General features: G+C 50.8%; 1 protein-coding gene across 1 annotated transcript in view; it reads right to left on the bottom strand.

Annotated features, from left to right (window-relative positions):
* Nucleotides 1-12,186, bottom strand: part of SCD (stearoyl-CoA desaturase (delta-9-desaturase)) — a 19,032-nt gene extending 6,846 nt beyond the window's left edge. Inside the window, exons 1-3 of the mRNA XM_010295893.1 lie at nucleotides 12,089-12,186; nucleotides 8,037-8,322; nucleotides 268-398 (exon numbers count right to left, since the gene is read on the bottom strand). Coding sequence (XP_010294195.1) covers nucleotides 268-398; nucleotides 8,037-8,322; nucleotides 12,089-12,115 — 444 coding nt within the window. The 5' untranslated portion in view covers nucleotides 12,116-12,186. The remainder of the gene's footprint in view (nucleotides 1-267; nucleotides 399-8,036; nucleotides 8,323-12,088) is intronic.
* Between the last annotated feature and the right edge of the window lie 20 nt (nucleotides 12,187-12,206).

The following is a 12,206-nucleotide window of genomic DNA, read 5'->3' as shown; positions in this document are numbered from 1 at the left end:
TGCTCTGGAGAGCTTTCCAACCCCCTGGTGTTGGCCAACAGTGTTCTCCCCACCTGGTTAGTCTCTGAGTCACCCTTGCATGGGACAAGGTGAAGACAATGAGACAGACTCTAGCACCACAGTGTTAAATGGAAAGGGCAAGTTGTTTCCAAACAAGAGGTAGCAGGAGAGAGGAACCTCTCCATCAGCTTGTGCCCCGTACCTGCGACAGGGAATCAGGGGAGAGCTTCCTTCTGAGGACCAGTGGCACGTTGAGGAGGTGCTTACCTGGAAGGCCATGGAGTTTGCAATAGTCAAGAAGATTCGCAGGGGCAGCGTGGCTTTGTACGACCGATGGCTCCAGAGGCGGTGAGATCCAGCTGTTATCCCCAGAGCACTCACCAGGAAACACAGAATGGCTGGAGAGGAAAAGAAAGTGTTGGAGCAATTAGAGCAAGTCAGCCAGCAGGAAAGTTTCAGGCAGAGCAACACAAAGGCCGGCCTTCCCCCAAAGCTGTATAAGCAAGGGAGGAACCCACGGAGAGCAAAGATTGGGGCAATAAAAATCAACGTGAGAGTGCCCAAGCTACCACAGGCTTCCTAAGCAACGTGGGGCAAATCACTTCAGCTCTTCACCTCTGACAAGGGAGGAGGCTCCCCCTTACAAGACTTGTCATGGGGGGTTGGTTCTTCAGCAGTGCCATCTGTTGTGGTGCACGATCATCAAAACTGTATAAAGCTTCCATATAGCCCTGTGGTAACAGCTCTACAGTCCACCAGGGAACAGCTTCCCCCTTTCCTCCCACCCTGAAATAATCAAGGGTCTTGTCTTTGTATCTCACCACTCTTCACTAAATCTCTTTTGCATTCTTTTCATCTAGAGGTGGTAGATGATCTTACAGTTCTTCAGGTCAAGCCCAGGGTTAGTCTTCTGCTCCCTTTCTGAGCAGAAGCTGGCTAGAAAAAGAATGTTCCACACCACTGAAACCTGGGCTTCAACTTCAGCTCTACCACTGACTTAAAATCTGCCCAGAGGCTCCTGTTCCCAGGGTCTTTTTGATCCCTGCCTCTGTTCAGCTCCTGCACCGTTTATGGAAGGAAATTCCAAGGCAAACAACTCATTGCAAGTCATGCCCATGGCAGAGGCAGACATTGCTGGGCCCAGTTAGGCTTTGAGGCTGCTTCATGTGTTCCCCCTCTACACAGGTCAGAAGGAATTCCTTGCCCCTCTGGCAGCTAGTAAAAACTACATCCCTCTCCCTCTGGATCATGTGCCTATGTCTGCCCTGGTCTGTGTGTTCCTGCATGTCCTACTGGGACCTCTGGAATTTAAACAGGGTCCCAGCATCTGGTCCTAGAACTAAAATGGAGAAAAGACCCCAACAGAGTCATAGCAGCATTACACTAGAAGATAAGAAGAAAATTGGATCTGAAAATTAGCTTTCTCTAGGAAGGACGGGTCAGGAAGTTTGTCAGAAAGACAGAGGGCATTCAAGAGTTGGTTTGCCCTGCAAGCTCAGGCACCAAAAGGGAAGGGTGCACATCTGTGCATAGGTCAACTGATCCACCTTCACTCCCCTGCGGGAAGGGATGCCTCCTCACCAGTCCCCCAGGGGAAACTCTTTCCTTGACATAAATTTGCAGATTTCAGCCAATTGGATCAATCATGAAAACAGCCCCTTATTCTTACATGTAAACTAGTGGATATGAATTGCCGGTGTGCTTGACAACACCATTCAGTCCAGCCAAATGGCTCTAATCAAGCTTATTTTGAATGCACAAAATAGATACCCTGCCAGAAACTTGTCTGGAATCAGAGATCTGAGACATCTGCAAGGCACTGTTGCCCTGTTCTTTCATTCAAAGTAATCCAGGCTTTATTTCCTATCATCTCCTGCTCTCTCTTCTTTCTGTTACCTCCTTTTTGTTTTTCCACATTCCAAACCTAATCTCTTATCCGCTAAAAGCTGGTCTCGGCTGATTTAGCATCCTCTTCTGGCCCCTTAAACTTGCATGAACCCTCCTCACTCCCATCCTGCTGTATAACAGCAGCCTTCCCTGTCTGCTGATCTGACCGTGACTTCCCATTTTCGTCTTCTCCCTTGGCTTCCCTGCCTGCTGCTGAACGCAGCGCAAGCCTCGGACCAGCACACCTCTGCCTCCTGACTCCCAGCACCTCCGCGGTCTCTGGGAGGAACCAAGCAGTCCCTGGTCACAGCTGATTTATAGGGCATGAAGAGGGATGAAAATGCATGCAGATGCAGCAGGATCTGGCCTTTGCAAGAGACAATGGCGCTAAGCAAACCTCACAAAGCTGGCCAAGCCTGGAAGGGGAGAAGGGAGGGATGCTGGAGCAGGGCATTTGGTTCAGATCTTCCTTTGGCCTTACTGACAATGAAAGTACTTATGCTGGACACCTTGAAGCTCTCACCCAGCCCCATAAAGCTGACTTGAAAGTTAAGAACCAGCTCATGACCAGTTTCCCATTGATTTTAGATTTTAAGACTCGTTTTAAAATCAGTCACTATCCCCACAGATTCATACAGAAGAGCAAGCCTTGAAAAAGCACCTAATATATGATTCCAATTTGCAGAACCTCTCTGGCCTCAGACACTGCAACAACAATGAAACCTCCTGGATGTTTCAGACACTTCCTACTAGCGGCCAAAGCGTGACTCACCACCATTCTCCCTTGAACATAAGCAGCTCTACCCTGCAAACCACATTGCATAAAACCTCTGGGCAACTTTGTACCTACGGTGCACACCTCAGTAGCTGAGGCAGATTTCCAAGGGTGACCAGCAGTTTATGGAGCCTGGATTTAAACTCCAACCTATACAGACCTATGAAAAACACCGGACAGAGAGTCCATGATAAACAGGAGCAGCTTGCAATGGATCCATGGGGCAACTTGCTGGGGAAGGAGCCCAGCTCTCCACTGTGGGGCAAGCAGGCATGAGGTGATGGTGCACTGGGGACAGAAATGAACTATGCACTCCTTCATGATCTTTAATAGCACTAGAAAATAAATGCTGGTTTAGGTGAATATAGGCCCTATTTATAGCCCTGAGTTCAGGCTTCCCTCTCTGTTGAATTGTCACATGCTGCCTGGGAATTTTTTTGTAAAAGAGGCTTCCAGGAAGATGATTCTGGCTGAGGACTCTGGTATTTAAGCTTTGCAAGAAGAAAGCTCATCTGTATCTCTTTTATATGGGCAATTCTCAGAATTTGCCTGTGGTATCGTCCTTGGGAAAAGATGACACCAGCAACGAAGAGGTATCAGCAAGCACAAGGAATCATAAAAGAGACGTGGTGGGGAAATCAACAGACCCAGAAACCAGACAACCCAGTACTTGCCTTCAGGTAGCCTTGCCTGAAAGCTTTTGTTGAAAACTTGGAAGAGTACCCACTGCTTTCAGATGCCCTGGCATGGAGTAGTCAGAGCCTTCATCCAAAGTCCATGAACCTCAGCAGCTCATGCTGACTTCTCTTGGAGCTGTGTCCCAGGTCACTACAACAGCCACAACTCTCTAATTATAATTCTGTGCTGCCTTGCCTCTCGCCCATATACAGCTGCTGTAGTTTATGTAAGGAGCAGACACTTTCTGTGGGAAAGGAGCTGATTATCAGTCTATGCATACATGACATCCAGCCCCACAGAAACCCAAACCCTACTTGGGGACTGTTAGCTCCATCAGCCATACCTAAGACTTGTTGTGACAGTGACAGGAAATAGACAATAAGATTGAAAAGCCTGGTGGAAACCAGAAGAATCCAGCACCCTAATGATTCAGAGCGTTCATCCCTGCAAACAGGTACACTGGTGATCATTGCATAGCCAGGGAATCAGTATCTCACAGGGAAGAAGAAAAGCTCCTCCAAGATCATCCCCTAGGAATGAAATTGGAAAGAGAGCAGAGAAGGTGAAATAAAGCAGCATAGATTTTCACAGCTGCCCTGTAATACTGCCCCAAACTGAAGGACTCAGGGACTCCATCAGCTGAGGTTTCAAAATCATCTTCCACACCATGCTTTGAAGTATCCAAGATCCAAAACATCATCAACTCACAGGTGATGTTCCCAATGACCCATTCAACTGGAATACAAAGAACTATGACCACTGGCAGTAATACGCACTCAGTGCTCCAAAAATTAAACCCAAAACATTCAGGATTCAGTCATGTCTATATGACTCACTAGCCTTTACCTCTTTAGGGCCCAGATTCAGACCTCAAGTTAGGATGGGAAGCCAGGAATTGCTAAAGGCATTGTCACCTGCAGTCAACACCAAGGATGTTTACATGAAGAGTAGGAGCTGCTCCAGCAGGTGTCCTTGGGCTTCTGCTCAGTGCAAGGGAAAACTACAGCTTAGACTGTTCCCTCCTTGCCTCCCCGTCCCTGTTAGCCAGGTGAGTCCTGCTACTCTCAGGAGAAAGATATCAAGGGCAAGGAAACATGTGCATGCTGCATAAGGGGAACGGTGTTTAGGAGGAGCAATAGGAGCTACCGTTGCTAAAATCTAACTTCCCCATCTGGCAAAATCATAACTTCCCGTCCACACTCAGAGGAGAAGCATGCCACCTGCTAGTTAAGCCTGGAAAGGACACTAAGTGGGGAGGTGTTGCCAGCAGTAATCTTGATGGGAAAGTAACAAAAATATTCTGTAATCCATTCTTTCGCTGGACACATCCCCGGGGGTAGTACTGGCTGAGATTTTCAGGCTGTCAGAATTGCCTAAATTATCCAGAAAGATTCTCCTTGGTCCAAAGATAATGCAGCAGCAACAAAAAATGGTTTTTCTGGCACGGAGGGCACTGCAGGGAGCTGAGGTGTTGTCAGAGCACCCTGTTGAGAGGAACTGTCACTGCTTTATAGACATTATTGGCCAGGCCAACGGGGGTTAACACAAATATCGTCAGTCTGCCGCACTCAAGGGCCAGGAAGACAACCTGCAAATCTTGTTTCCAGGGAGGCTCAGAGCTGCTACAGAAGAAACTGTCCATCACCTTTGCATCCTGCCCTTCCAGACCCAGTCCCTGTGCCATTTGGCAAATGACGTGAAATCTGCTTGTGATCCCTGAAAGATCACAAGCAAGACTTTGTCAAGCGCAGTGAAGACAGTAAATAAAAGGGGAGCCGGTGAGAAAGCCAGAGCTGGAAGGGCTCAGAGAGCTCTCGTTACAGAGAGCTCTCACCTGATCAACAACCCCCATCTCATTCTGGGAAGCTCCGTACCAGAAAGAGATCAGGGGATACAATGCACACAGCTACGCAGAACAGCAAACAATGATGAAGGAAGGGCTGGAGAGCTTGAGAGACAAAGAGGAATTAGCACACAGAGAAATGAGAACAAAAGAGGACACAGTCACCAACATAACTGGTTTCAGAGGGATAGGAACATCAAGGAGACGGTGGCCTGGATGAAGAGGGTATAAGCAGGGGATTGCTCCTTGTAATAAAATATAGAAGGTAGATTAGCTACCAGGCACCACAGCTGCCTGCAGCATCACAGCAGAGAACATCTGGGGCTATGTTAATTTTATATTATATGTACACAGCCTAAGGAAGGAATGATCTGAAAAACAAACAAAGAAACAAGCAAAAACCCCAGCGGCTCCAGAACTACCACTGGGACAGCTGCTCTGCCATGAGCCCATGGTGTATTGCAAGTCTCTGCTGCTCCGTCCTTGTGTGTAAAATGGGAACTGTAGTCCTCTCCTTGCTACCAGGGCGTGCTGGGAAAATAACAGCAAGTCACTGGGATGACAGCCACAGATGCCTTGTATGTGCTAAAGAAAGGTATGAATTGAGGAAAGGACAATGCAAGAAGAAGCAAGGAGCCTTGCTGAGAAGCCAGACCTGCGGAGGACCAGAGTATTCCAGCTCCGGTCAGCACTGGAGGAGAATGGACTATAAGGGAAAGCTCTGACTTGGCTCCAGGGTGCAGGGAAGGGTAGTCCTTTCCCAGAACAAGTGCTAGGGATGAAGGACAGGTTGCTCTGTGGAGCTACTCCAGCTTTGGTAAAGCCGGGTGGATCTTCAGCCAGTCCAAAACAGTGCAGTTCCCCTGAAATCTGTGTCCTTCTCCCACTCTCAGAGCATGTGTCACTCCAGAAGCCACCAAGGAATCTCGCAGTGCCTCACAGTGGCAGGAGAGCAACTGGTGCTTCACATCAGAGTTGACTACGGGAAGAGAGTAGAAGGGACTGGCATCAGGTAAAAAGCAAGGCAGATTCCCACAAATGCCATGGGATGCCATACAGACATCGCAAACAGGCACGCAGTTGCAAAGACAATGCCTCAGAGATCATTTTGGGGTAAGGTGGGGCTTAGCAGAATGCAAACCAGCATTAACCTTCTGGATCAAGATGCTCGAGCCCACTTAAGTATCTCAGGGTCACTCAAGGGAGAAGGGCTGGACGGATTTGGAAATCACGATGCATCTCAGCAGCTTGAAATGAAACCAGTAAACTTGACTCACCTTTTCCCTCCTCCTTGCCCCAGTGCCCTGAGGATATGTGGCCAGGCTTGGAGGACCCAGGCTGCCAGCTCAGTGAGTGAGAGAAGCCAGCAGCCCCTGCCTAGCCTCCAGCTGAGAGCCCGGGGATGTGACACACAGAGCAGGACCAAGAGCCCTGAAACGCTCCTCCAAGGTCATGCTGAGGCTGCACATTCTGCCCAGCCCTGCCAGCTCGGGGAAAAGCACAGCCTGTCAGGTTTTCACAGAGGAAAGGCCCAGCAAAGTCTTCTTTCATAAGAAGAAGCCATGCTGGCTGCGCAGGGAACACGTCAATGCCTCTGCTTTTGCAGATGCTGTAGCCGAGATGCTCTGAGCAAGTCCTGTGGCTTCCAGTGACGCTCATCCCCCCGGCCTCTGCCTGTGAGGGGCTGAGATGGTCCAGGAGGAAAAGAGTCAGTCTGGCTGTCCAGGGAGCCATCTCTTGCCTGGTCCAGCTGTGACGCTCGTTGCTCGCAGACATTGGGACGACGGACTTTGAGAGCGTCACAGATCAGGAGGATCGCTCCAGGGCCTGGCCACAGCTGGGCTGGCCAGGACTCTGCTCCTGGCTGAGCACTTTGCGAGAGCACCGCTGAAACCAAAAGCCACGCCAGCAGGTCTCAAATTAGACTGTCGCTCTTCGTTTCAGGATGCTCTGTTTCACGGGAAGGCAGGGGCTGGACGCAATCTCTCGACCTCCCCACTGGGAGCCGTTTGGCTTCTTGACTCCTCAGGGGTCCACACAAAGGCTCGTGGAAAGCGAGGCTCCCCTGCAGCTTGGGCCCTGGGCCCAGCTGCCTTTCAGGCAGTCAAAGGAGAAGTTTGGTTTCTACTGAGGGCAAGGTCTCTGAGAAACGGGAGCTTCGCCTAGCTGCCTTCTGCTGGGTTGTGCTTTCCACTGGAATTTGCTGCCTGGAGAGACGTCTGTTTATTTTTTGAAAGTTGTCAGGCTTAGTTCCGGGATGATGGGGACTAATCTGTGCTTTTGTAAGAATGATAAAAGACCTGAGCTTCAGACTTAACTCTTAACTTTTACCTTCAGCACAACTGTATTTTGTCTCTTTCCCCTCACACACGTGTGCGGGATTTACCCTCCCTTGACAAGGACAGGAATGGGTCTTGCCTTTGGGCAGCAGCCTCATGGCAAATAGTGCCCTGTACCCGACCTGCCCAGCCACCCCTTAAAGTGCTCTTGCTAGCATCTTTCTTCCTAACTTCCTGGGACTGTCACAGTATTCCATCAGACATTTTCTGTGCCTCATCCCAGAAGTGGCTGACATTCAGGTGTGGGCTACTTCCAGGCCTAATGCCTGTGAATCAAGTTTGCTCTTTAAGCAGCCGAGCAGTCCCCTGCCAAATCCTTCCCTCTCATGCACGACCTTACAAACTAGCAAGCCCTCCCACAGCTTGCTACAAAGCTGGCTTAGTGGCTTCTTCTCACAGAACACCTTCACTTCTTTCTGCTCCCCAAGTCTGTGGGCCTGGAGGAAAAAAAAAGTACCACCCAACAGATCCAGGGTTTGCAGATGCCAAGAAACAAATGGAGGAACATGCTTACCCCACGCCAACGTCTGGATCTTTGCAGAAGGTATCAGCGTCAACCCGAATATGCCCCCTAGATGCAGCAGGCTCATGAGGATGATATTCCTCCAGACATATCGCATGGGGGGCTTGGGGCCCTCTTTCTCCCGGTAGGTCTCATCAAAGATATCGTCTATCATGCCCCGGTCTCCTGCCAAGTCCTCATGATTGAGTAAGTCCTTCTCCATGACAGCATCCCCATTCCTGGTCACCCGGGAGGTGACGGTGCCGACAGCGGTGGTGCTGGAAGCGGAGGAGAACTCCTTGGAGAGGCAGCAATGGACATTTTCAAGAAAGGAAAAAGGGAAAACAAAACAAAAAGTTGGTGGTTACCAATGCAGGGAATAGAAGCACGAGCAGCTCGTCTGGCAGTACCAAGACTCGCAGCCTGCAGTTTCCCTGGCAGGCTTCATTCTTTCAGCTGAGACCTTGGCACCAAGAAGAGCCTGCTCTGGCCCCACAGAGTCACGGCCTGTGAGGGAGGGGCCCTGATCTTTCTGGGGAGAGGAGGTGAATGGTGGACAGGGTGCAAAACGTAAAGAAAAAGACTTGAAAGCCAGTCTTTTTTTCCACCAGTGGCTTTGCTGAGATCATTTGCAGACTGCAAGGATTTTAATTTTCCTTCAGTTTTATTAGTGGGCGTTTTTAGGTGGGCTTGTGGTCTGGGCTTGTGCATAAGCAGACAATAAAGCAAATCTTGTGAATGAACAAAGAGGTGGGAGAGAAATACAGCCTGAAACAGGGTTTTATTATAAATCATTGGGCTGCTCCTGATATCCTGCCTCTTTGTGTCACCCCACCAGGGATCACTGGTGGAACGTCAGGAAGATCCAGAGCGGGATTCCTCCAGGCTGCCTCCTTATCTCCCCCTGCCTCACCTTCCAGGCTGGGACGTGGCAAGACTGACACGCTTGGAGATCGGTGGACGGAAGCAGTTGAGCAATGTGCTTCCAGTTAGACCTACAGTTCCTATCCCATGGCTGCTGCTAAGCCTCTTATCCCTCTCCCACTTTCCACCCACAGGCAAACTGAGGCACGGGAAGACAATCCTCTGAGCCAAGGCCACCAGCACGCAGAGAGGAAGTTTTAAGCTGCAAGTTGGCTCAGCCTGGCTCCCGGCTCCCTCCTGTAACCGTGACACAACATTCCCTCCGCACACGCTTGTTTGCCCTGGCTGAGTGACAGCCTGCCCGACCAGGCATGCATGACGAAAGGAGCAGGCAGGACTGACCCTAATGAGACAGGTCACTGAACCCTGAATCACTGATTTCCATCTCCATCATGACAGCCACGTGCTTGCTGGTGCTCGCAGCCCTTTGTCAGGCCTGAGCCCAAGCGCCCGACGGGGCTCGACCCCGGGGGTGCCGAGCACATGGGATGCGAGCGGTGGGAGGACACGCCGTCCCCATCCCCTCGCCCCCCGGGAACCCGCCCGAAGGAGACGTCCCTCCGCCGCCCCACCGCTGCCGCCACGTGCGAACGGACACTAAAGGTCAGCCGGCAGGAACGGAAGAGCTGGGACTGCAGAAGGGAGCGTGGCCAAGCTGGGACGGCTCCTTTCCCAATAGAAATCTCTCCTGAATTAACAGCAGATTCCCACGCAGGCACCTGGGATTCGTAAAAGACCACCGTCCTGCCATGGCCTAGTTTCCTGAGGGAGGCATTAAAATCAGGCCAGGCAGCTTACGTGGCCGCCCCAACTCCTCCCTTTCCCAAGGGTAGAAACTAGAGGGTTACAGACATACCTCCCGATGGGGAGGAGCTGGCAGAGCTGACAGATTCCCCACCTTTGGGAAGTAAAATGAGCTCTACAGAGGGAGCCCTCTAAGTTTTTCCTTCTGGAATCAAAGGTTATAAAGGAAAAAAACCTGGACACGAAGTATCCTGCTGCTTTCTCTGAACCCAGGCAGCTGCTGAGCTTGGGACCGGCTCCCTCTGCATGCCGGCTATAAGCTGTCTCTGCCTGCTTTCCTAATTAAATTTTGAGGGTATGATACTCTGAGCTGCTGGAGAATTTAGAGGCAATCCCCCCCAAAAAAGAGCCGTGAGAAATGTCTTCTAATCCAGAGATTAGGCAAGGAAAAGTCCTGCCCATTTCAAAGTGTCAGATATTCTCATCTGGCACTTTGGCAGGAAGGCACAGTTTTCTTCCTTGGCTGGAAGACAATCTACGAAAAAGACCTAAGACTTGTCTATGCAGGAAAAATTCCCAACAGAGATCTGGTGGTATAATTAGACGGGTAACGCTCCCCATATGGACATGCTTCCAGAGTAAGAATGTGGGGTTGGAGTTGCATTTTTCTCCTCCGCAATAGCTTATGTCACTGTCAAAGTTACACAGGGGCCGAGCAGGAGGAGGGAGAGCGCAAAGAAAACAGAGAGGAAAAAAACCTCTTCTTCCAGAGCCATAGTAGCTACATGAGGAATTTTACCAGCATACCTATGCTGCTGGAATCACGCTGATATAATCAAACTGGTCATTTCTCACATGTAAACTAACTTTAAATCAAGGGGGCTATAAAGCTGCTGTGAAATACAGCTCCACCGTTATAGACCGGGGTTGGGGAGCACAGGGGGAAGAGGGAGGGAGAGTGGGCAGCTATTTAGCTGGAGACCATGGAAATGAGGAGGAAAGAAAGAGGATGTTTATCTCCTTAAGGCCATAGTGGCTCCTACTGAGGAAAATGGGATGGGGATTGATCTGGGGTCTAGAGCTGAGACAGGGAGGAGGCCAGCTAAATCATTTTCATGAGCTCTCCCTCATTTCTGAATGACTTTGCAGCTCTCATCTGCAGAACAGATGTGTTCCCCCATCTCCAACCTGCCCCCCCCACCCTACCAGCATTGAACATGCCATAGGTGATCCTGGCACCCAGCCATCTTATACAACCAACTGCAGCTCAAAGGCTCCCACACTGGGTTCAGCCTAGGGGCCCCAGGGCACTCAATCTCGGGTCCAGTATATTTGAATGTGCCCAACATGACCCAGGGATAGGATTCTTTCCAGCCTCCAGGATATGCCCCAAAAAACATGCCAAGACCATGAAGTGTGATCTGAGCACAGTGCCCTTGGCATCCGTTTTGGATGGGGAGAGGAGTAAAGTTCTTTACATCACAGCATCCCTGGAAGATCACGGCACCTGCACAAAAGGACTGGGGGAGACCCCGTGTGCTGGCGAAAGGCAAGAGAGCTGGGCTCTGATTTACCTCCACTCCTCGGCATAGGCAGAAGGGGGAAGGATGAGGAGGTGAGAGCAGGAATACCAGAATCAGCCCCTGCTTCCCCTCGGGCAAGGGGCGGCTGCAAGGAGAGGCAAAAATGAAAAATAAAAGCTCTAAAGATCCAACAGCTCTACATATCTTCCTGGTGCCTGGCTGTTATTGAGACCTTCTTATGCCAAAAATGGGCAGTCTCCCCATTGTATGTTTGCTTGGCTCAGGCAATGCAGACAGAATCATCCATTTCATCTGGGCAGTTGGACGCTTTCACCTTGTGTCTGTCCTAGAGACGCTCCCTGCTGCAACATTTGCCTTAAAAATGCTGTAAGTGAAAGCCATACCTTATTAAAAAAAAAAAAAAATCACAACCTGAGCACTACCAAAACCCCCACGACCTCTTGGCACAAAACACCTTCCAGAACGGCCCTTAGCAGCACGCTTAGATGGATGTTTTTAAGATAAACCTGTATTTTACGCTCAGTCCATCCGTGGGCATAGACCCCGCGGGGAGATAATCCCAGCGGCGGCGATCCCCACTTCATTCACGGCCTCCCCAGGAGGCTCGGGGGATGTCTTAAGTTACCACCGAACGACTTCGCCTCATGACTGAGAAGCGGCACCGAGGGGACACATGCACGCACACATGTGTGCATACGTGTGTGTGTGTGTGCGTGCACGGACACGCGTGGATGCCCAGGCCTTTTTTCCCCCAAACAGCAGCAGCACAGCACTGCCGGAGCCGCGGAGATGAAGGAGGAAGGGGCGAGGGGAAGACAAAGCGCCCTGGCCCGCCGGCAGCCCCCCGCTTACCTCCTCCTGCAGCAAGTGCGCAGGCATGGGGAGGCCCTGTCTCTGCTCCTCGGTGGCGGTACGCGGGCGCGCAAGTCCCCAGCGGTGGTGGCGGGAGGAGGCTGGCTCTTGTCGGCCC

This window comes from Phaethon lepturus, unplaced genomic scaffold (assembly GCF_000687285.1).
Source record: "Phaethon lepturus isolate BGI_N335 unplaced genomic scaffold, ASM68728v1 scaffold20931, whole genome shotgun sequence".
Classification (NCBI taxonomy): Eukaryota; Metazoa; Chordata; class Aves; order Phaethontiformes; family Phaethontidae; genus Phaethon; species Phaethon lepturus.
This window is presented reverse-complemented; position numbering and strand designations above follow the sequence as displayed.